This window comes from Mus caroli, chromosome 14, assembly GCF_900094665.2.
Source record: "Mus caroli chromosome 14, CAROLI_EIJ_v1.1, whole genome shotgun sequence".
Lineage (NCBI taxonomy): Eukaryota > Metazoa > Chordata > Mammalia > Rodentia > Muridae > Mus > Mus caroli.
In genome coordinates this window covers 43,029,512-43,052,568 of record NC_034583.1, presented here as the reverse complement: position 1 = coordinate 43,052,568, position 23,057 = coordinate 43,029,512, and the positions used below count along the sequence as shown (strand labels likewise).

At 45.7% G+C, this 23,057-nt stretch overlaps 2 protein-coding genes and 3 non-coding genes across 7 annotated transcripts; all 5 read right to left on the bottom strand.

The window, feature by feature from the left end:
* Nucleotides 1–198: 198 nt before the first annotated feature.
* Rnase4 (ribonuclease A family member 4) lies at nucleotides 199–14,800 on the bottom strand. 2 transcript variants are annotated; one of them, XM_021181475.1, is made up of 2 exons: nucleotides 14,629–14,800; nucleotides 199–1,545 (listed from the first exon to the last, which is right to left on the bottom strand). In XM_021181475.1, exon 2 carries the CDS (start codon nucleotides 1,529–1,531, stop codon nucleotides 1,085–1,087), a length of 447 nt encoding a protein of 148 aa, XP_021037134.1. In that variant the 5' UTR covers nucleotides 1,532–1,545; nucleotides 14,629–14,800; the 3' UTR covers nucleotides 199–1,084. The 2 variants fall into 2 exon arrangements, with proteins under 2 accessions (XP_021037134.1, XP_021037133.1); XM_021181474.2 differs by lacking the exon at nucleotides 14,629–14,800 and adding an exon at nucleotides 9,589–10,057.
* On the bottom strand, nucleotides 4,313–14,800 carry Ang (angiogenin). 2 transcript variants are annotated; one of them, XM_029469099.1, is made up of 2 exons: nucleotides 14,629–14,800; nucleotides 4,313–4,931 (listed from the first exon to the last, which is right to left on the bottom strand). In XM_029469099.1, the coding sequence occupies exon 2, from the start codon at nucleotides 4,911–4,913 to the stop codon at nucleotides 4,476–4,478; it is 438 nt and encodes a 145-aa protein (XP_029324959.1). In that variant the 5' UTR covers nucleotides 4,914–4,931; nucleotides 14,629–14,800; the 3' UTR covers nucleotides 4,313–4,475. The 2 variants fall into 2 exon arrangements, with proteins under 2 accessions (XP_029324959.1, XP_021037135.1); XM_021181476.2 differs by lacking the exon at nucleotides 14,629–14,800 and adding an exon at nucleotides 9,589–10,057.
* Nucleotides 14,801–15,138: 338 nt separating this feature from the next.
* On the bottom strand, nucleotides 15,139–15,210 carry Trnap-ugg. Its single transcript has one exon. It is a non-coding gene; the product is annotated as a tRNA-Pro (tRNA).
* A 1,019-nt stretch (nucleotides 15,211–16,229) lies between these two features.
* On the bottom strand, nucleotides 16,230–16,318 carry Trnay-gua. Its single transcript is given in 2 exon segments — nucleotides 16,230–16,265; nucleotides 16,282–16,318. It is a non-coding gene; the product is annotated as a tRNA-Tyr (tRNA).
* Nucleotides 16,319–17,110: 792 nt separating this feature from the next.
* Nucleotides 17,111–17,183, bottom strand: Trnat-ugu. The gene has a single exon. It is a non-coding gene; the product is annotated as a tRNA-Thr (tRNA).
* Nucleotides 17,184–23,057: the final 5,874 nt, after the last annotated feature.

Sequence of the window (23,057 nt, the reverse complement as noted above, 5' to 3'; positions counted from 1 at the left end):
TTCTGAGTTCTTATTTCAGGTCTTGTGTATGAGAGGGATCACTTTCAGTAGAGTAAAGGAGACAAAGTCAGATGTCACATGATGGATCTAATGGCCATTTGTATTTGACCAGAATGTATAGGGACACTAAGGGACATGAGAGTTCTTAGACTAGAGAGGAACTGAAAAAGAGCAGGAGAACACAAATCCCGACACAGCTGGCTCAACATACAGCTCTTTATTATACTAAAATATTGAAAATCTTTCAAAGGAGAAGGATAAATGAATTTTAGTGATTTACTACATTTTTCATGTATTTAAAAAAAATCTTAGAAGCCACAAACCAAAATAATACCAAGTAATTCTCATTTTGGCAATATGTTATTTCCAAAATCTCTATTTTAATTTTATATGCATTGGTGATCTGCCTACATGTATGTCTGTGTGAGGGTGTCAAATCACCTAGAACTGTGTTACAGACAGTTGTGAGCTGATGTGTGGGCACTGGGAATTGAACCTCGGTCCTCTAGAGGAGCAGCCAATGCTCTTAACCACAGAGGCATCTCTCCAGCCTCTATTTCCAAACTCTTAGTGGCTTCCCTAACGATGACATTTTGGAATAACAGAAAGTATATATAATGAAGTGGATAACACCTTTTGTGAGTAGCCCATTCAGTTGGATTTTTGTCCGAGATCTTCCACTGGGTATTTTGTTGTTGTTGGTTTTGGTTTTGGTTTTTTGCGGTCGTCAAATCCTTTAACTACAAGCTTCTACATACAGTGGCAGAATTGGTAGCAAGGGGTGTTAAGAGGACTGGAATGAGACCGCTTGGACAGAAAAAACTCTCTATAATAGCTGAGATACTATCTGAATACATGTAATGCATAAGATCCAGGGGATAGAATCTGGGAGAACCAAGCCATCAGTGCTGTGAGCAGAGGCGTCTTTCTTCCCTTGGATGGGATGCGCTTAACACCATGGGTTATATTGGATATATGTGAGTATAAGGCACGAGCAAAGGAAACAAAGCCTGGGGCCACCACTCATTGCTGGTCTCACTGACTCAGAGGTCAACTATCAGCTGTAACAGCTGCAGGACAGCACTTATCTGTCAAAGTGCACTGGGACCTCTGGTTCACCCTCACAGGCAATGACAACTCGCCTAGTGCTGGTTCTTGCCCTATATCTACAGTTGGGGGCCTTGGAGTTCCCTGTCTCTCTGCAGTCCGTGACCTTCACTACACCTTCGTGACAGTTCATCTGGCCGTTCTTGCACGGGATATTGGTGGTACTGCAGATGCCACGAATGTTCCAGATGTCCTCATGGATGAAGGTGTTGAAGCGTTTGCACTGGACAGAAGTCATCTTCCGTCTCTGCATCATCACGTTGCAATAGTTGTCATTGCCACCTGTCGCCTGAGGGTCCACATGCTGTCGAAGGAACCGTTGGTACATTCGATCCTGGCCATAGGAGGGCTGTACAAGCTCTAACCCCAGCAGGGTCAGCACCAAGAGCAGAAGCAAGGACTGAGTCCTCTGTAGATCCATCATTACCTAGAAAGTGCCTGAGAAGAAAACAAGGAGAAAGGATGGTAAGGACTGGGCTCTGGAGAGGTAATGAGAAAAGCAAACTAAACTCTTAGAACCCTCTCTTCCCCCTCCTTCTGCTTAAGATCTCCCCCTTCTTCCTGTTCTTCCCTTTTGTACCCCTTTCTCTGAGAATGGCTAGTCTGTCAACATGGCCTTCCTTGAAAGCAAACACTGTTCTCTTTACTAAGTGACAGGTGTACAGCTAACAGAACAAGTCAGAACAGACATGACTGGGTGGTCAGTTGCCCAGGCCTGCCTAACTAGAGTATAAAACAAGGAAAGATAAATCTACATGAAACTGGAGTTTGGGTTTTGTAAGAGAATTAGCTAATATGATCTTTAGGGAGTGCTTGGTGGTCTGGAAACTTCAGTTCCCAAAAGTGTAGATAGACTCCGATCAAAGCAAACTTACGTATTGAGTTGAAAGCTCTACATCCAGGAAATGAAGGAAGGTAAGGCAAAACAAACTTCCATCTAGTTCCCCTCCTCTCCTCTTCCTCTCCTCTCCTCTTCCTCTCCTCTCCTCTTCCTCTCCCTCTTCCTCTCCCTCTTCCTCTCCCTCTTCCTCTTTCTCTCCTCGCCTCTCCTCTCCTTTCCTCTCCTCTCCTCTCTTGTGCTAGTGGACTAAATCACATCTTCTGGGGAAACTCTACTCCTCTCTTAAAAACTAACACTGCGTTGGCCCAAGGCTCAGTCAGGGATCTTTTGGAGGGATGGGGTGGGAAGCAGGGGATGACAACAGTGAGACTGTTTTCTGGGCACAACAGGGCACGTGCACATACACACTCACAGCTGTTGAGACAACATGCACAAGACTCAATCCGGACAAGATCCCAGCCCTGAGGAGAGAGGTGGGCACGAAGTATCACTGCTACCTGAGAATCTATCAGTACGTGGTAGTGGCTTAGAGAGGAAAATTCAGCTTTCTTTAAGGGTGTGTGACTTCCAGTAGGCATGCTCCAGTAGGCAACCCCACACCCAAGAGTATTTGAGCAGAAGAAACTGGACACAATGAGTTTTAAAAAATAAAAAGGGAAGTCGTGAAGGTGAATGGGCGTGATAGAGGGGGACAGATCTGGGAAGAATAAAGAGAGGAAAGTGAAGATGATCAAAATATACTGTATGAAATTCTTAAAGGATTAATCAATATATTATTTAAACAAACAAAAGTGGATAATAAAGGTCTGACAGTTACTTTCCTGCAGAATGCCTAGGAGGTGCTGCCATCTGGTGGCCAGTCCTCAGACTGACTTGCAGGTTGATTGACAAGAGCAAATAAACATCGTTCCTCATACAAGAGAAGAGGGCACCCCAAAATAATGGTCTTTCACTGAAGGCACAGTCCAAGAGCAGTCTCCTTCTGAGATGGCTTGATGTATACAGAATCCACCGTGCTTGCCTTCAAAGATGCGGCTCCAGATCACACACTCTTAGGGCTTAGGAAATGGCTTAGGGCTTACTCTATTCTACTTCAAGCCCATGCTTTAATAAGTGACAATTGCCCGTATCAAAGGAAAGCACTAATGGGAACAAAAGGGAGACACTCAATGGGAAAAAAGTGGGGGGAAATATAAGGGGCTATGAGAAGGGGAAGAAACCCCTTACTTGGCAATCTGGCAAGCAAATATTCCATCATAATGAGCAACTGCTTAAAGCCTTCACCCCTTGCCAGTAGTAAGCCTGCAGTTTTCAAGAATGAAGAAGAAACCTTCTTTTCAAAAAGATGTGTACTAAACCCCTTATGCAACCCTGGTGCGCCTTGATTCTACCTTTGCAAATTATAATTCCACCCAAGACACTCCCCGAGCCACCCTATGATCCCACATAGGGATTAAAAGATAAAAAGGGGTCGTGAGGTGGCTCAGCACTTAGGAACACTTGCTGTTCTCGCAGAGGACCCAGGTTTGGACAAAAGCATTCACCATGATCATCTGTAACTCCAGTTCGGGGGATCCACCACCTCTTCTGACCTCCCTGGGCACCAGACACACATGTGGTGCCCATACATACATGCAGACAATACACATATAGTAAAACAGAATGCACATAAAATAAGTAATACTCTAAACAGAGAGACAGAAGAAAGGCGGGATGTCCTTTCGACCTTTTAAGGTGTGGCTTGAGAGGCATTGAACGTATGACCAATATGAAGGTAACTATATACTACTCTCTGTTGGGGAGCCCATACCCACACTTGGGTATGCCTCGCTTCCTAACTGCCTCCCTCACAACCTTTCTGTTCACAGCCCAAATCAGAATTATCACTGATAAAAGTCTCCAACTCTGCTTCATGAAAGCTGGTTCTGAAATTTATTTCTATGTGAAACTATGAATCGGGTTTGGCCAGAGTTTAGGTCCTTAAAACAATTAAGGGGGTGCATTAGGTTGCTGAGGATGAGAGCTGTCCCCTGGGTGCTGACAGTCTCAGGCTGTACAGGAGGAGAAGGCAGGGGGATACCCTTGGTGTGCTGGCTCTTGATCCTAAACTCCTTTCCAAAGGGCTCCTTTAGTGACCTATTACTTAATAGACAACTTGGCTCCTTTTTAATTCCCTGTCCTGTCTGTAAATCAATTTATCATCCTCAGCACCACAGACAGATGAAATCTACCTTCCCACTGACCAGCAGGTAAGGAAGAATATCTCTCTGTGTTCCAGCCCCTTTCCCCTGGGGAACATCGAGGAGAGAAAACAGGAAAAGCTAAATTTACTCAGAACTAGTGATCTTCCAGACTGACTCTTAATGGCTTTTGAGACATCTTTATTTCTGTGCATCGCAAATCAGGAGACATATGTTTTAGATAGTTCATTTTCTGGCCCCTGACAATGAACGCTGGAACCAGTGTTCTGGGCTATGAGGGGAGATAAAAAGAAAACATAGCTAGGCCTGTGCCAGGGGCCTGCTGACTATAGACTGAAAAAAGACTCATCGAAGTGGACCGGCAGGCCATTCTCACAGGCAATAACAACATGTCTGAACCCTGCAGAGGCTCGGTACTGGCATGGAGGACGGGGAGACCCTCCTGTGTGTTTGCAAGTGGTGACCTGGAAGGGAGACTTGCTCATTCTTAAGTTTTCTCTGTAAGGGCTTCCATTCGCTCCACAGATGGCCTTGATGTTGCTCTTGTTGCCATGGATAAAGGTGTTGACATCTTTGCAGGGTGAGGTTAGGCTTCTTCTCTTCATCATACGTTCACAGTATCTGTCGTCCCGGCCCTTTGGCTTGGCGTCATGGTGCTGAGTCAGGATTTTTGTGTACCTGGAGTCATCCTGAGCCAGAGTGGGAGGGATCACAACCAGACCCAGCATGAAGACCAAGAACAACGGGCCTGGGCTTATCGCCATCTCTTCCAACAGAGATTCCTGCCAAGGGCAAAAAAGCAGGAGTGGTCGGCTGTAGAAATACTTTCTAACTTAGACTAAGTGGGTGGAGACTTTCCTTTCTGAAAGAGCATGATAAAGCTACCTAAGTGTCCTCAGCTACCTAATTCTATCTTGGCCTTGGACTTCCTAACTGACTCCATGGCACAGCCATCTTGCTCTATTCCTTAGGTTCACCATCACCCATAGTATAACAAAATCTATCAATATTCTTAATTCACCTATTACTTAACTTGATAGCAAACATTACCCAAGTCCCTATTGGGCCCAGAAACTGTGCTAGATCCTAGGGCACAAAGACCTTTAAGATATACCAAGGGTAGGTGCAGTATATGTCAGTAAGGTCCAGCTACTTAGGAAATAGAGACAGGAGGATTGCTTGAATCCTGGAGTTCAACACTAGCTGGATAATGTACAAGACCTTGGGTTTTTGGGGGGGAGAAAAGGGGGTCGTCAAGGAAGAAGAAAGAAAGACAGAAAAGCACAGAACAGAAATGTGGCATCCATTGGGGAGGCATGGGGGTTCCTGAGGCAAGATGGATGATAACACAGGAGCTGAGAGCTATAAAGAATGACTTGTGGGGATCGAGAACACAGGACAGCCCGTGCCCCAAGGCTATTGAGATGGGATTCCAGGCAGTCACTCAGTTCCACACCAATGAGGAAAGCTGTAGAGAAGATCACCTTAGGATGAAGGGTGCAGGTCTACTTCTCCCAGAGGGCAGAGTTGCTATGCAGTGCATAGAAAGAATTGAACACGTTGTGTGGTACCTGAAATGGGTCTACAAGAGACTCTTACAGAGCAAAATGGGGAACTCAAGCTTCATCTTCAGAGGCTCTTTGGATGATCTGAGAGAATATTTTCTAGTGTCTCCTACATTTGTAATACTGCTAACATAGGCAAATGATCTTACAGTGTGGTAAAACGAAACACAAAACAAAACAGAGATCTCTTTATTAAGGCAAGGGACTTAAAATTCCCTGTGAGATCTTTCTGAAGAGGAGAAGAGAGAAGATTCCTACTATCACCTCCCCAGAGTTCTCAGCTTACCCTGCGCCACACACATCCACCAATGGCACACCATAGGATCAAAGGGGTCTTCTGCTGGAGTTTGACCTTCGTATGGACTTTTAAATTGTTATTTCTTAGGAAATTTGAAATTTTGAGAAAAGGGAGATAACAGGGAGATATCAAGCAATTTCTGATCATATCCTTAGTTCTTTGGAGAAAATACAGAAAGATCATCCTGAGACATAAAACCCTCCTCATGGTGGGGCTGCAGAGATGGCTCAGCAGTTAAAAGTGTATATTACTCTTCTGAGAGCCTGAGTTCCAGTCCCTGCACCCATACTAAGCTGCTCACATCCACTGGCAATTCAGGCTCCAAGGTATCCAATGCTCTGGCCTGTGTGGACACCAGGAACATTCTTACACATACCTGCCCACAGACACACGCGCATACACTTAACTTAAAATAATAAAAATAAAACTTTAAAAAGGTCACTACAGGGAGGAAATGGCCAAGTAAGTAAAAAGTCGGGCTCCATGACAAGCACTTGTATTCCTGGTGCTCTGGAGGTAGAAACACGAGGCTCCCTACCAGCCAGCATTGTAATTGGTGAGGTTCAGGTCCCAGAAAGCATGGCACATGGTACACGGCGTCTGAGAAACCTGCACCTCCACACAGAACCCAATCATATCAGATGACCATGAGTGACCCCCACATTTAACAGGAAGGCTGAGGTCCTGGCCCTCAGGCTATAATCTTCTCAGTAGTGCAGGGGCAGGAGTATAGCTTGGAATCTAGGAGGTCAGAGGTCTAAGGCTCTACTGAGCATGTGTAAGATGGGTGATGGAGTGGGAAGTGAACTGCCTTTCTTTTTTTTACTTTAATACTTTTTATTAGGTATTTTCCTCATTTACATTTCCAATGCTATCCCAAAAGTCCCCCATACCCTCCCACCCATACCCACCCACTCCCACTTTTTGGCCCTGGCGTTCCCCTGTACTGGGGCATATAAAGTGAACTGCCTTTCTAATTAGCATCTCACACTAGCCCATCCTTTCTGTTTCATGATGACCACAGACTCAGAATAAGGCTATAAAGAACACCAAATTCTCAGTCATTTCACAGCGCTGAAATAACAAACTTCCATAAAGCATAGCAGAGTATGATCTGTAACAGAATCAAATGTGAGTGAGTGAGTGAGTGTGTGTGTGTGTGTGTGTGTGTGTGTGTGTGTTTCGTTTATTGAGAAGAGATGGTGCACACGTGCAGAAGGCACAGCCACCCCTAAAGAGTTACCAGCATTTACTTGTGGCGACTGCTTCACCAGAGCTGCTGGGCTCCATGACACCCACTTGCTGAGCTCTTTATGTTGTCTTGGGATGCTCTTCCCTGGATGTGATTTCTCTTTTAAAATGAGGAAGATCTGAATGTGATGCTGCATGCATGCCTGCAGTCTCAGAGTGGGCAAGAAGAACTGGGGCAGGTTTAGGGACTAGCCTGGCTACCTCCAACATAAGCAAACAAAATAACAAGAGCTGGTAATACTCAAAAGGATCAGCAGGTGGCAGCAGTGGATAGGGATGTTGCCATTCAATAGCAGGACTGTTGGCTCTTGTGAACAGGCCAACCTATACTTAAACCCAGGTTGTGGGGAATGGAAACTGGTAGGCTCACTCAGAGTGCCTAAACTTGTCAGGTTTTGGGTATTTAGGACACCAAAGCAAAAGCCATAATGTGGAGGATCCTAATGCTAAGGCTATCATAAAGCAAACACTTACCAGCTATCGGGTTTCATGGCTGCTGTTTCCAAACACACCATGTGATCTTAGGGAAACAACCATTTACCTGTCCATATTTCCTGCTGCTCTATAATCTACAGCTGAGAGGGGTCTGTACTCTTTACTTGAATCATAGTGCTGGCTTCACAGCAGGCTCTCAATCTCTCTCTGATAGTTTCCTTCCTGTTTCTCTTTAGGCCTATGCTTTACCATCCATAAATGAGAGGGTTCCAGCTTTGAAAGTCTGTGGCTCTTACTAGGCTAATGGATTCTTTACCGGTTTAAGGAGCCAAATCTAGCAACACTGGAATTGCAGCGGCAAATTTATATAACCTTAGTTGATGGTACAAGGTACTAACTGGAAGAAATCTGTGATGGGGTGACCTTGGTCCAGTCTCACTGAAACACATCTTCCCTGAGGAACTCTGTGTAAGTCAAGGCTCTGTACCATGAACACTACACAGGGGTGTTTCATCCTAAAAAGTTACTTGCTACTTAGGCTTTGAAAAGTCTCAGGCCTATGTGGCCAGGAAAGGGGTTACTTGCTTCTAATTTGCAGAAATTCCACATTTATCTTTACCAACTCACCCAATGCAGTCTCTCATAATGGTTTCTCTAAAACACGCAGGAAGCAACTTCCAGCAGAACACCTCAACCACCAGTGTCTCCTGTCCACNCCCTTGAAACTGTCTCACTGTGTGTTTAACTCTAAAACTCCCCTCAAAGCCAGACAAGGTATAATTGTGAGAAAACAAGCGAGAGTGGTATTGTTAGGGAGTGCAGGTGTAAATCTGCCATGGCCAGAGGTGCTGAACCTTAGTCACATACACAACGACGACTGTCTTTCGGATTTCTGCAGTGGAATAGTTCTAGCTCTTGTGCAGACTCAGTTTACCCATTCTTTACCTAGTAGGGTTCACAGGAATCAACCTCTGTTTCTCTGGGTTGGCAGTGCTTTGTAGCCTAGACACGTAGCAAACTACCTGCAGCAGGGGTGCAATGTGATAAACACCCTTTTCCTAGGTACACTCTTGCTACTTTGTGTATCTTCATAATAGTCCAGCTGGACCAGAACACCCTGTGCCTGGTCTTCCTCCTGTCTTTCCTCCTTTCTTCCCTCAACCTACCATCTTTTGATCTTGGTTCATGTTCCACTTTGTTTTTAAGGAGCATCCATAACTTTTTCTTTTTTCTTTCTTCCTTCCTTTCCTTCTTTCTTTCTTCTTTTTTTTTTTTTTTTTTTTTTTTTTTTTTTTGTGTTTTGTTTTGTTAAGGAAAGAATCGAGTAGGAAGTGCTTCTGAAAGTACTTCCTGATTCTGGGTTTTCCTTTTCTTTTTCTTTTTCTTTTTCAAGACAGGCTTTCTCTGGGTAGCCCTGGCTGTACTAGAACTCACTCTAGATACTAGGCTGGGCTCGAATTCAGAGATCTGCCTGCCTCTGCCACCCCAGTGCTGAGATTAAAGGTCTGGGCCACCATCACCAGACTTGGGTTTTTCTTATTATTCCTGCGAAGCCACATGTTTGTTATGGAAGGAAACACGGCAGCTCACATGCCCTTCTGCCAATGGCTTCCTAAGCCTCTGGGGGCTTTTAATCACAATTTAAGAAACCCCCCTATATCTCCATCTCCTTGCTCGAAATCCCGTTAATTGCTTCCCTGATACAAACCACACCAAAGAAACCTGTTTTCATTTTAAATTTTGACTCTCGCTTGTTTTCTTTTTAATGCGCGAGTTTGAGTCCAGAAAGCATAAGGGGGGTTAATCTGTTTCACTAAAATAGATGAACTGCTAGAAAGAGCACAGAGGAAAAGAAGCAGAGAGTTGAGCACCCACAGGGAAGAATCTTACCAAAGCTGGCTAGCTTTCCTCCAACAGGGGGCGAGTCTAGCTGTGTGCTCCTGGAGACAGTGTCCTGCAGTGTCAAGCTAGAGGCTCCTCACAGGCTGGTAATATACAGTGCTCGTGTGATGGGGTGGGGAGAACCTATCTAAGGATCTCTACTTTGGCAGAGACTTGTAAACCAAGGCCACTAATCATGGGCAAACAAGGAGTCATTCACCTTTCCCCTGAGCATGACTGAGTCAAATATTAACCACCTGGTGGACCAGACATTTCTTTCAGCGATGATAATGTTTGCTAAGCACGGCCTTTTGTTCCTAAGCTGCCTCTTTCCTTATGTGTATGGTCCTTATCCTTGCTCAGGGTAGGACTGAAGTTTCACTGTTCATATGCCATAGATCCAAAAACGTATTATCCCTGACGTTCAGGCCAACTTCAGGAACTACTTTGAAAGAAGTCTAAAGGAAGGAGTAAGGCAACTGTGCCCCACCTCTCCAATCCCCAGAAATACATGCAGCACTTCCTAGGCTCCTCCTCCCTCTGTCCATCCACTGGAGGAAAAAAATATGGCTACTCAGCTTCCTGTTCTTTAAAGCAGTGTTGCAAAACCAGCTGTCTACATCTAAGCATTATGGGAACCAAGTACCGAAGAAATTATGCATGTCTGCTCTGCTCGTGAGGAAACTCTAAGATCGAACAGTAGACAAGCCACGGGGTCAGACTTCTAAAACCCAGAAAGTACACAATGAGGTAGTGAAGAAATCTACTAAAATTGTTCTTCTAACAGATCCATCTTCAAGGCTGGACAGATCACTCAGTGGTTGCAGGCACTTACTCAGGTTCAGTTCTCAGACCCACATGGCAGTTCACAACCATCTATAGTGATGCCTTCATCTGGTCTCCCTGGGCACTGCATATGTGTGGTACACAGACATACATGCAGGTAAATAAATACATACAATTTTAAAAGTTACCATATATTTATCTTGTATATAGGGCAAAGTTGCAATATTTTAGCTCGTTGTCATTTTCTAGATTTTGCTCCATCATTGTGTAGGTATTTATGTGTGATTTAAGCTGTACTAAATTCTAAAAGCAAAAATGGGGATGGGAGACCTACAGGTTGTCAGTGGAGTAGAGGTGGAGGCAGGGGCAAAGCATCTCTCACTGTGTGGGAACCATGCTGGGGATGTCTGAGGTGAGTCTGGGCACAAAAAACGAGAGCATCAGCTGACTCACTGTAGCAGGAGGAAGAATTCAGCACTCCAGCATCTTCAGACTCCCTCAGCAAGGCTGTTCCTCTGTGTGGCAGGAACAGGGAACCCTCAGAAAGCAGCAAAAATGCAAGCAGGCAGCTTTGGGGCACTGACTTGCAGGCATGCTCACACCTGGACTTGGGAACACTTGGGGAAGACTACACTGGTATAAAGGACCCATAGCACGGTCGGGATGGATCTGGATTTACTTCAGTAACTGAAGAAACGGGCTGTCAACATTCCTTTGAGTTAGTTAATCTCACTGTCTCTTCATTGGGTAGATCCTTTCCAGAGAAGAATATTTACTTACTCGTTTCTATATTCACAGTGACTGACACATAAGTCCTCATCAACTGATCTAGAGCCTCTAACCACGAAGAGACCATTCTGGGCTTCTCTTTAAAGGTTCAGAGATACAAGATTTGTTTATTAAATAAACTTGATTGCTAAGCCGAGCAATCTCTGGCTATGGGAGCTGGCAGATACTTCCCCTGGAGTCTGATGAGGTCATTGGAGATGTTGCAATGGACCTGGGAGTGTTCTACACTTGCCTGAAAAGAGTTCTGAAATCAGTTAGTTTGCCTTCACCAATGAGCTTTTGTTCCTGACCACGTAGTAGACTCTAGGAGTGTAATGTCTTTTAAAAAGCAAACCCCTAATTCCAGCAGCACTTGGGAGGCAGAGGCAGGTGAATCTCTGTGAGTTTGAGGTCAGCCTGGTCTACAGAGCTAGTTCTAGAACAGCCAGGACTGTGCAGAAAAATCCTGTCTCAACAAACAAGCAGGCAAGCGAACAAGCAATAGCTGCCCAGAATGTGCACATCCAGATGGATACACTTCCTAAGAACGGGGCCTGAAAGCTTGAGTAGGAAGAGTGGGTGGCATGAGGACTTGGAAACGGCCCAAACCTCAACACTTTCCAGCTTTGTTGAGACACAGCCCAGCTTGAAGGTCCCCTTTGTCCTTGTCTGCTCCCTCTCCATCCTGCACTCAACCCAACTGTGAGCTGAGAGGAAATGAGAAGAAGACTAAGCTGTTATAGCCTAATTTTGGGGTACTAGGATCTCCTGAAAGGGAGACCTAGTCACATCCTGACCAGTGTCCATTAGACAAGTGCCAAGCATTGTTTTGACAACTGCCAGCATTTAAACTGTTTCAGATGTGCAGAGAAGGATAGCACTCAGGGTCTTCAGGGTGAGGCCACTCTACTGGGATCCAACCTGGCACGGAAATGCTCAGTGTGCAAACATACTATGTATGGTGGTGCCTCTTTTAAATTAATCACACATCACTTTTAAACAGATGTGGAAGGATTGAGTGCTAGAGTCGTCACCCACTCGTTGTTAGGAGAACAGCCAGTCCATTGCAAAACCTGGATGGCCTCATCAATTCCCGGGAGAAATATCAACCAACTCCCATAGCCAGAGATGATTATATCAATGTGGTCTTTTTCTCTGATAAACAACCACAAAACAGAGGCACTTCACCCTCACCTACAGCACACACGCAGACACAAAATCCACTAGTCTGACGCACTAACTTGCCCAAACACAGCAGCTTCCTTTTTCTTAAGAGCAATGTCAGCAGAGTACCAGGGAGCAGCCAGGGACAATTAGCAGTTAGCTGACAACTCGGGAGATTTAGAACATGCTCAAATCCCTGACAAAAGGCCAGGGCTCTTTCTCTCTCTCTCTCTCTCTCTCTCTCTCTCTCTCTCTCTCTCTCTCTCTCTCTCTCTCTCTCTTTCTTTTTTTAAATTTTTACCCAATTTGGTCCATATTGAAACAGAAATGGGTATTTTTTAAAATTTTATAATTTATTAAGATGGAAGGAAAAACTCTGTGTGTGTGTGTGTGTGTGTGTGTGTGTGTGTGTGTGTGTGTGTGTGTGTGTTTTCCAGGGCTCAGACCTAGGACCTCACATATGATACATAGACTACCATTGATCCACATCCCCAGGCCTAAATATTGTATCTTTGTCAGTAATTTTAATTAGTATAAAACAACTACCAAATTTTAAAAAGTATTTATTAAAATGTTTAACCTCCTGAAAGCCATCCTCCTTTCCTGGAATTTTGTCTGTCTCTTCTCCAAGCCAGTAATATCCATGACACATGGGGCATGAAATTCTTCTTCTAATAATACTAGTGTTGGCACCTCCCCCCCCCCCTTTATACACAGTGTGTGTGTTTGATTCAGTCCTCGGGGCTCATTATAGAGTAGAAGGCATGGGGACACTAAAAGTTCCTTTACACTGCTAACATACTACTCAGTCAGTAACCAAAGTAACAACTGGAAAAGAAAAGCTCACAGGAGGGCCCCCTGAGGAGTGGGGGCTCCCCTGGGTCAGGGAGAATGGGAACAAAGACCTGATGATATCGTACATTTCCAAACAGGATACAAATTAAACATTTACTTCCCAACATACTCAGCTCTGCTTGCAGCCACTCTGAAAGTAACTGCTTACAGAGAGTGCTCTATACTCAGATGTGCACACAATGGAAGATCTCAAGACATGTTTTACCAGCCTGCATGGTAACACTTTTTAATCCATGCTTGGAGTCACAAGAAGAATGCCTCCAGTGGACAGCTCCATGGTGTTTTGTGGGGTGCAGAAAGAACATGGGTGAGGGGGAAGCTCACACCCCGACAGGCTAAGCCATTGTTGAACTGATGACTCCCCCAGGCCTGATCTCGGATGGTTGCTAATTCACTTTTTCTAATCACCCAGGTTAAACTAAACTTCAACTCCACATTCTCTGAATCATGTGACTAAGGTCCCACCGTCCCATGAGATCAAAATGAGCTGATCTCTCAACCTCCACTTTAAGGAAGAGGGAACTGAAGAACAAAGAACGGGACATTAACTGACCAAGGAGCATTTGTTGTCCCTGTGAATGGAAGCTTTCCAATGCACAAAACAACTTTTATGATTTCTAGAAAAATCAAAACTCATGTTTAAAGCAGTATTGAAAATTACTTAACACTGATTATACCCATAACTCTCCAAAACATCTGATTGTTTATCATCATATTGTTTCTTGAAATGAAACCGCTGCGACTAGCAACACTAACTGGCTCAGAGCTGGGTGGTGCTCGTTCTTTGAATAGCTGAGGCAGCTTTTTGGAGTTTGCCAGAGGCTGTTCAGACTTGTCTGCTAACTGAAGTTTCTAACGACTGCATGTATGGACTGGCTATGAGATTCCTGCCATCACAGACCAAAGGACTGGCCCAGTGAAGATGCCCCAATATAGGGACAAGGTTTCTATCTATCCTCCATCCGAAACAAAGATGCTCCATCGTTGAGCTGGCATGGTTTGATGTACTGTCTCAGACATACCGGATCCCAACTGTTCAGTTCTAAGAAGGCACCGAGGATGCTGTTGACCGGTCTCCAAAAGTTTCACAACACACTTACACATGAGTTAAGGGAGGGAGACAGGAAATACAAAACGAAAACACCACAACCTTGACATACTTGCATAACAAATCTGATATCAACCTAGAAACCCTCAAAATTTTCCTTATCTGAGCAAACTCGGGTTTCTTGGAATTCCTCCCTTCGAGGATTCTGCGGTCCCCTATGAGCCCTGGTTCTAGACAATGGNCATCCACGCTGGACTCTGGCAAGATGCGAAAAGCTAACTGTGGAAACAGCGTTGAGCCCCACCACACCTCAGACCAGCAGTCAGACCTGAGAAGTCGAGAAGTCATCTCCCAGGAGCCTCACAACTGTTCTTAGTAGGAAGGGACTTCCATAGCCAAACCATGGAGGGACAGAAGTAGAAACTCACCTGGACCCGGGACTGGAGGCGGCGGCTTTGTTTCTCACTCCTTCCTTCCTGGTGGGATGGCGAATAAAAGAATGAAATTTCCTTTGGAATCTCGTCCCCGATATGGGTGAGGTCGGCGTTGCCTGGCCACGCAAACAGATTGGGGCGGGGTGCAGAGGAGTGGAGGGTGGGCGTTCCAGCCTCGGTGGCTGGAACCGCACCCCATTCTTCCAAGGATGCCCCTCCCCATTGGGTCCGCCTGCAAAACCCAAAACAGTAACTCTAACTTCCAAGCAGACCAGGTGGATTTCTGTACAGAAATCGGACTGGTTGATGTCTCGAGGACCTCCTTGCCTGTCAGGAAGGTTCTCCCCTGGGGAACTCCAGGAATCTAGAAATTTGGTGCTACCCTTCTGTTGTATATCATGTGGTGCCGCTCCTTTTTGTAGGCCTGACAATGCACGAGAAAGTTTGTAGAGTAGTGAACATTTTGTCCATCAGTTACTAAAAAAGAACGATGTAAAAAGAACAGGGCTCGTCCGGGATTTGAACCCGGGACCTCTCGCACCCAAAGCGAGAATCATACCCCTAGACCAACGAGCCATGTGATAGTTTAGCCTGCTCATCAATCTAGCCTGTTTTAACACAGCAGGGCATCAAGAGGTTCCAGCGGTTTCTGGTTTCTGAGAAATTTTCCTCCGTTATTATTTCCACCCAATTTTGTCAAGTCCCATCCATTAATTCCTGACCTATCCCTTCTTATTCTCTATCCACGTCCTGAATAACTCAAGGCTCAGAATGGGATCAGAGGATGCAGCCTTTCAGATTTCAAGTCACAGGCCTGCGTGATCACTAATTCCAGAAGAAACTGGAGCGAGCCGAGTTGGCGCTGCGCTCTTCGAGTGGAGCCCAATTGCAGGGCAGCGGAGTCCTGAGTCTCGGACAAGCGCAGGGCGTGTTCCACATACTTGCGACCACCTCTGCAGCCACAAAATCTTACAGGCAGGCAAGAAGGAGGCACAGCAAAATGTTGTGGGCAGAAGGAGGCTGCGGGTAGCCTGGTAGGCTGGTGGTAGATAAGTTTGCTATTGTTCCGATATTCTGTAGACCTTCGCAGTTTTCCCGAGTAAGAACTGCGTTTTCAATCTCACTTCCCTTGTTTAAAGTATTTCATCCGTCGCAACTTTATATACTCTTTCAGCCTCGTCAACAACTCACGTCAAATGCTATATAAAATACCTAAATGAATAAAGCGTCTCTTTGCCAGTTAGTGGGGCGATCACCGGGGTCAGTTAGAGGTTTTAAAGTTCGGCAAATCAAGGTCCCTGCGGGCCATCAGAGCGCTAAAAAAAAAAAAAAGTACACAAGTCTTTGATGTCTGGACTTCGGATAAGGGGCGGCACGGTAGACTCGGAAACTAAAGTTAAACAAGAAGGGAGCCAGAAACCAAACTCCAAGACTCATTTTCCTTTCGTAACTGTTTATTAGAGATAGGTGGTGATTGAGCAAACCATATTAGAGAAGAGAGGTTGCTAATGTTAGTGAGGACGATCAAAGATCAACCAACCACTGAACAAAGGGTCAGCTTATCTCAGGGGTTGAGAGCCCAAAAGACAGGCTACTCCTTCGAGCCGGAATCGAACCAGCGACCTAAGGATGGCTGCAACGAATCAACTACAGTCCTCCGCTCTACCAGCTGAGCTATCGAAGGGAAGCACAAGCAAAGCTCTTCCGAAAGTGGTTTTCAGTAGGTAGGAAACCATTTAGCTGACTCGGCCCTACTGGTGGCTTTGGGTGTGCGGAGCTCTATTCGGACACCCTGCCTGGGTCGCCGTCTTGTCCTCCAGACATCGCCAGAGCTTTAATAATGCCCGCCTCCGGGTGGGAGCACGCATGCGGTGAAGCGGGCACCAGAGATCCGAAAACAGGCGCTATGCACCCGAACCGCGCGACACTCTGCGGGTGGGATGGCGAGGGATGCCACCAAGGCTAGGAAACCCAGGGGCTGGAGGCGTGGCTTACTGAACTGTGGTTAGCCTGGGTGAGATCCCAGGTTTAACCTCAGCACTTAACAATAAAGAAGCTCTCCTTGGAGAAAGGCCATTCTTTTTTACTGGCAGTCATAGCCACAGCCTTTTTGAGTTCATTCCATGGTTTAGTGACCAAGGTCTCACGACAACTGCGGTGCTTTTATTTCCTGCGCGAGACAGTGAAGTATCTGGATTCCCAGGCCTCTGGCTCCTGAACCTGTAGCCTCCCCATACAGCACGAGGGGGCCAGTCCTACTTCTTTCTGCCCAACATTTGTAAGGAGTCAACTTTCCCTTCGTCCGATCTCGATGCGCATAGCAGACTGCCCCACTTTCTCAGAGTGTGGAGCGCGCAGGGGTGTGGGATTGCACTGGAACAAAACAAAACAAAAAAAAAGCCAAGCCGCGTTTTTGGAAGCTTAGCGGCAGAGTGCCAGAAAATCCTGTGCTCAAATCAAAAGTCTAGACAGACTCAGGCCCCAGCGAGATTTGAACTCGCGACCCCTGGTTTACAAGACCAGTGCTCTAACCCCTGAGCTATAGGGCCACATGGATCTCCATTTCTGTCTTTCTTAGAAAAGGATATGATTGCTGGTTCTTTAAGGGTCAGAAAACAAGCAAACTAAAATTATATCTTTTTCTTATCCCGTGTTGAAATTCAGTCTGGGCTCACTGGGAATGGTATAGTAGAGGATTCTAACAGGAATCACTACTATCCTAAATTTAGAGAAATATGACCGCCCCCTCACCACCACCACCACCTGCACATCCTTCAGTGAAATCTGGAACAGAAATCCAGCGCAAGGGAAGAAGCCTGTCACACTCTGGTTTTTGTCCTTGACTCCAGACTTCCGCCACACTCCTCTTAACAGATACCTTCCTCTCAGTGCCAGAACAAGCAACTCCCAGTTTTCCATTTAATGCATTCCTTCACTCAGGAGACTCTGAAGAGTAAAAAATAAAATAATGACTGCCCTGAGAACATGGGTCCCGGCCCCTGGCCAGATGGCCTAATTCCCCGGAATGTTTGGGAAAAACAACCACAAAATGTTTCAAATGTCCCAGGTGCCTTGAAGTAAATATCCACCCCTAGACTTCCCCCTACTTCCTCTCCGATCCTCCCCCTAGGTTGTGTTTTTTGCCTTTATAAGCCTGCTGGAAAATAGGGTCATGGTCAGACTCCTCTACCCCTGCGTGGTGTATGGGTCTCGACCTCAGCATGCTGGTTTGTGTGCCATTAAAACCTCGTGTGTTTGCAGCAAGCTTGACTGTTGTGGCTTTCTGGGCTCGCGATCCCCGAGACTTGAGTGAGGGTCTCCCTTCGGGGGTCCAACAACTCCAAATTCTCCGAATTGCCTTTCTGGGCAAGGCTCTACACTAGAAGCTAGATAGGGATTCCGTTTGGTGTTTGTTTGTTCGGTTTTTAAATTAATGTACTTCGCTGACTATTTTATTTTTTCCCCTAGGGTTTTTTGTTTTGTTTTGTTTCTGTTTTTAATTTTTGTTTGGGGGAGGGTTATTTATTTATTTTACTTATTTTTTTGTGCATAACGAGGGTGCCTGGTGTCCGTGGCTGTCATAAAAGGGCGCCAGATTTTCTTACAGTTATTGTAAGTTGCTGGGATGACGCTCTCTGGTAAAAACAAAAAACTTAAATACTGAGCCAGTTCTCCAAGCTGGAGTTGGAATCTGATCTGAAGTCATTGTCATAGGTTTCTGGGGAGAAATTCTTTCAGTGTCATGAAACCGGAATGAAAAACAAGTGCACCCAGTGTAACTTGCAAGTAAACAATTTGGAGGGCCCTGAGAAAGGGAGGCTGAGTCTCAGGATAGAGAAGGCTGAGATCTGTACAATCGGCGGTCGGACGATTCTTGGCAGACGAAAATGAAGAGTAAAGGCCAAGGAATAGCAAAACATTGAGGGGTATCCCGTTAGAAAGTTGTTGGTCCACCCTCCTCAAACTGACAAGAGATGAGGCAGGCTAGGTTACAGGAATGGCATTAGACCCTTTTGAAAAGAGAAAATGGAAATTCACTAAGCATGGAATGCAACTGAAGGGAGGAGAAACTAGAGTCAGGAGACAAGAGCCATGTAAGCACGAAGCTGTGATCGCCAGAGGCTACAAAGGAAAGACTAAGAGACAGGGAAAGGCTTCCTTTGAATGTGGTGGACAGAAAGGAGAGGTGATTCATTATCATGCCTTGTTACTTGGGGGGCAGGGACCGGGGGTGAATCTTCTCCTTCAACAGAGGAATGGATACAGAAAATGTGGTACATTTACACAATGGAGTTCTACTCAGCTATTAAAAACAATGACTTCATGAAATTCTTAGGCAAATTGACGGAACTAGAAGCTATCATCCTGAGTGAGGTAACCCAATCACAAAAGAATACACATGGTATACACTTACTGATAAGTGGATAGGATCCCAAAAGCTCGGAATACCCAAGATACAATTCACAGACCACATGAAGCTCAAGAAGAAGAAAGGCCAACGTGTGGATGCTTTGATCCTTCTTAGAAGGGGGAACAAAACACTCAAAGGAGGAAATACAGAGACAAAGTGTGGAGCAAAGACTGAAGTAAAGGCCATCCAGAGACTGCCCCCACCTGGGGATCCATCCCATATACAGTAACCAAACCCAGACACTATTGCAGATGCCAAGAAGTGCTTGCTGACAGGAGTCTGATATAGCTGCCTCCTGAAAGGCTCTGAAAGAGCCTGACAAATACAGAGCCAACCATTCATTGGACTGAGCACGGGGTCCTCAATGGATGAGTTGGAAAAAGGACTGAAAAATCTGAAAGGGTTTGCAACCCCATAGAAAGAACAACAATATCAACCAACCAGACCACCACCCACCACACCCCATGAGAGCCCAGGAACTAAACCACCAACCAAAGAGTACACATGGAGGGACCCATGGCTCCAACCAAATATATAGCAGAGAATGGCCTTGTCGGACATCAATGGGAGGAGAGCCCTTGGTCCTATGAAGGCTCGATGCCCTTGGTGTAGGGGAATGCCAGGGCAGGGAGGTAGGAGTGGGCGGGGGGAGCACCCTCATAGAAGCAGGGGGAGGGGAGATGGGATATGGAGGGTTTGCAGAGGGGAAACAGAAAAGGGGATAACATTTGAAATATAAATAAAGAAAATATCCAAGAAAGGGGGAGGATCTTCATTTCCAGCATATCTGGAAAAGACAGAGGTGCAGCAGTGTCAGGGTTTGGGTGGGAGAAACAGGAGGTGCAGTGTGGTGGTTTGTATATGCTCAGCCCAGGGAGTGGCACTATAAGAAGGTGTAGCCCTGCTGGAGTAGGTGGGGCCTTGTTGGAGTAGGTGTGTCACTGTGGGTGCGGGCTTTAAGATCCTTGGCCTAGCTGCCTGGAAGTCATTATTTTCCTAGCAGCACTCAGATGAAGATGTAGATCTCTCAGCTCCTCCTATACCATGCCTCCCTGCTCCCACCTTCATGATAATGTACTGAACCTCTGACCTGTAAGCCAGCCCCAGTTAAATGTTCTTATAAGAGTTGCCCTTGGTGGGTGTACATGTTTGCAGCCGGGTGTGGTGGTGCACACCTTTAATCCCAGCACTTGGGAGGCAGAAGCTGGCAGATTTCTGAGTTCGTGGACAGCCTGGGCTACAAAGTGAGTTCCAGGACAGCAAGGGCTATACAGAAAAACCCTGTCTCGAAAAAACAAAACAAAACAAAACAAAAAAACAAAAAACAAAACAAAACAAAAAGTTCTATTTCCAGCCTTGGTCATGGTGTCTGTCCACAACTAAGAAATGCATGGAGCACATTGTAGAGTACACACTATATCTGTGTTTACAGTCCATGAACTAAGGTCATGGTAAGATCATGGTAAGATCATATTAAGTAAGTCTGCGAGTATAGCAGCACTCTTTCCGGAACTGCAAAGTCTTGGGTTCAATTTCCAGCATTACAAAGACAAATAAAACAACATAATAAAAGTTAAACTGGGAGTAGTAGCTTCTACTGGTAAATCTGGCCGTAGGATCTTAGCTCTAAGGATCCTGAGATCAAGGCCAGCCAAGGGCACACAGCAAGGTATGTTCTCCATCAGTCAGTACGTAAAAACTAACTTTTTAATAGGTTACTTTCACTTTTTAAAATTGCTTGTTTTATGTGTGGATGTTTTGTCTACATGTATGTTTGTGCACCACCTACATGCCTAGCGCCGGTGGAAGACAGAAGAGGAAACCTGATTGCCCTGGAAATGAAGGCGATAGAGTGCTGAACTAGGTGAGTCACTCAGGCAATGGAGTGCTGAGCTAAGTGCTTTTTAGGTGGGTCTTTATGTAGTTCTGGCTGTCTTGGAACTCAACAGAAATCTTCCTGCCTTTGCCTCTCCCTTCCCCACCCCCATTACAGCTGGCTGTACAATTTTTTATTTCTAAAACATTTATCTACTAAGGGGCGTGGGGGGGACACATCAAATGCCACAGCTGGAACACGGACTCAGAGGCCCTTTCACCATGTGAGTTCCGGAGATAAAAAGATGGCTTGCTGCACTAAGCCATTTTGCCACCACCAACTAGATTTGTCTTTTATTATTTATTGTTGTTGTTGATGTGTCTGTCTCATATATTTGTGGAATTCAGAGAACAACTTTGAGGAGTCAGTTTTCCTTCCACCTTTATTTACATGAATTCAGGGGACCAAAACTCAAGACTGTCTGGAAAGCAAGCCAAGTAAAGACTCCCCAAGCCATCTCAAATGCCCCAAAACTAAAAATTAAAAAGAAGGTAAAATTTCATATGTCATCCACTAAGTTATCACTCCTGAGAGGTCTGTGCTATTGGCTAGAGAGATGGCGCATCAGTAAGAGCACTTACTGCTCTTGCTGAGGACCCAGGTCCCAGCATTCATCTGGTGGCTCACAACTGCTCCTAACTCCAGCGTCTGGTAACCCAGTGACCTCTTTTGGCTTCTGAGGGCTCCTGCTCACAGGTAATACACGTATTCTTGCCTGCTCACATATGTATCCATTAATAAAAATATAATTTTTTTAAAGTTAAACACTCAGGGGAATTTCTGAACTGGATATTTCTCTGTTCTTGGTGTGTTTCAAAGAACAAGACATTCCCTATGCACAAGGAGAGTAAAATCTCTTCTGAGAAGAGCGACAGATTCAGAAAGAGAAACAATTTTCTAGCCTTAAGGAAATGAGGGACCAGGAGCTAGAAAGACAGATCCCTGATAGGGAGACAGGTGTGGCAAGGGAGCACAGATAGAAGGTAAACTCAGTTTCCTCCTCATCCTCAGATAGGTTCATTTAGGGCCAGTTTAGATTCCCTAACGTTCCTGGTCTGACCGGCAGTAGCACCCTCCCTCCTTTGTTTAGCCTGATCAATCCAAAGTGGAGAGGTCCCATTCTATGCCACCAAAAACAACTTAAACCGTCCAGGGGAAAACACATTTCAGTTTCTGGTTCCCATTCCCACTTTGTGTGTGTGGGGGGGGGGGGGGGGGGGGGCGCATGTCTTTCTGTATGCGTGCGCTCCCTCACCCCGCCCTTGTGTGAATGCACATGCGCTCACTAACTTCTTCAAAATACATGTTGCTGCCTGCTGCGTCGGAGATTTCCCCTACCTTTTAGTTATTTAATAGGTGGAGAAAAAGAACTGGATCATGACCCCAAGAAAATAACAGAGCTGGGCTAGGTCTGGGTGGCTTCAACTTTGCACTGTTTGCAAAAGAGGTAAGCAAGGATCAGGAACATATACAGCCTCCCCGCTTACTGCCTGGTTGTGGAAATTTCCCCCAAGTGTACGGAATTTGGTCAAATGGAAGATGTGATTTGAATATTACCAGAAAAACACAATTTCCGTTTAAAGATGCAAATCTCGTTCAAATATTTCCCAATCCCAATCTTTTTGCTGAAATAGTCACCAGTTTTTCTAGGTAACAGTAATGGGTTCAGTTTTCAGCTACTGCTGCACACACAAACAAAAGGGTCAGATCACCAAAGCGGTGTCCTGTGATTTACACCAGCTGTGATCAGGAGCCAGGGGATTTCCTTTCCTGCGCAGGGACCACGTAGGCCCGAGTTTGGTGGGTCCCATGCCAAAAGCTCTAATGAACTACAACTGCGGTGTGGCCACTCTTCCAGAAATAATGCTCCTGATTCTACAGGTCGCAGACCTGTAAGCCTCTAGCGCGGGGAAGGGGATATGGTACTAGGGCGAGTGGAGACCAGATCATGCTGACACCTTAGAATCCTGGATGCCCCCAGCAGCGCCCACCCCGATTCACTCAGTCTGTGTGAGCCCCTAGGGAAGGGCGTCTCTGTCATCTCCTGCGGGCGCCGGCCATCTCGGCTTCTACGCAGAGCACAACGCGTCTGCAGCGGCTGGTGACACACTGGACAAACTTCAGCAGAGGAACTGA

What these genes read in the sequence shown, in the direction of transcription:
- Rnase4 (XM_021181475.1), bottom strand. Translation starts at nt 1,531, where the DNA reads ATGATGGATCTACAGAGGACTCAGTCCTTGCTTCTGCTCTTGGTGCTG.
- Ang (XM_029469099.1), bottom strand. Translation starts at nt 4,913, where the DNA reads ATGGCGATAAGCCCAGGCCCGTTGTTCTTGGTCTTCATGCTGGGTCTG.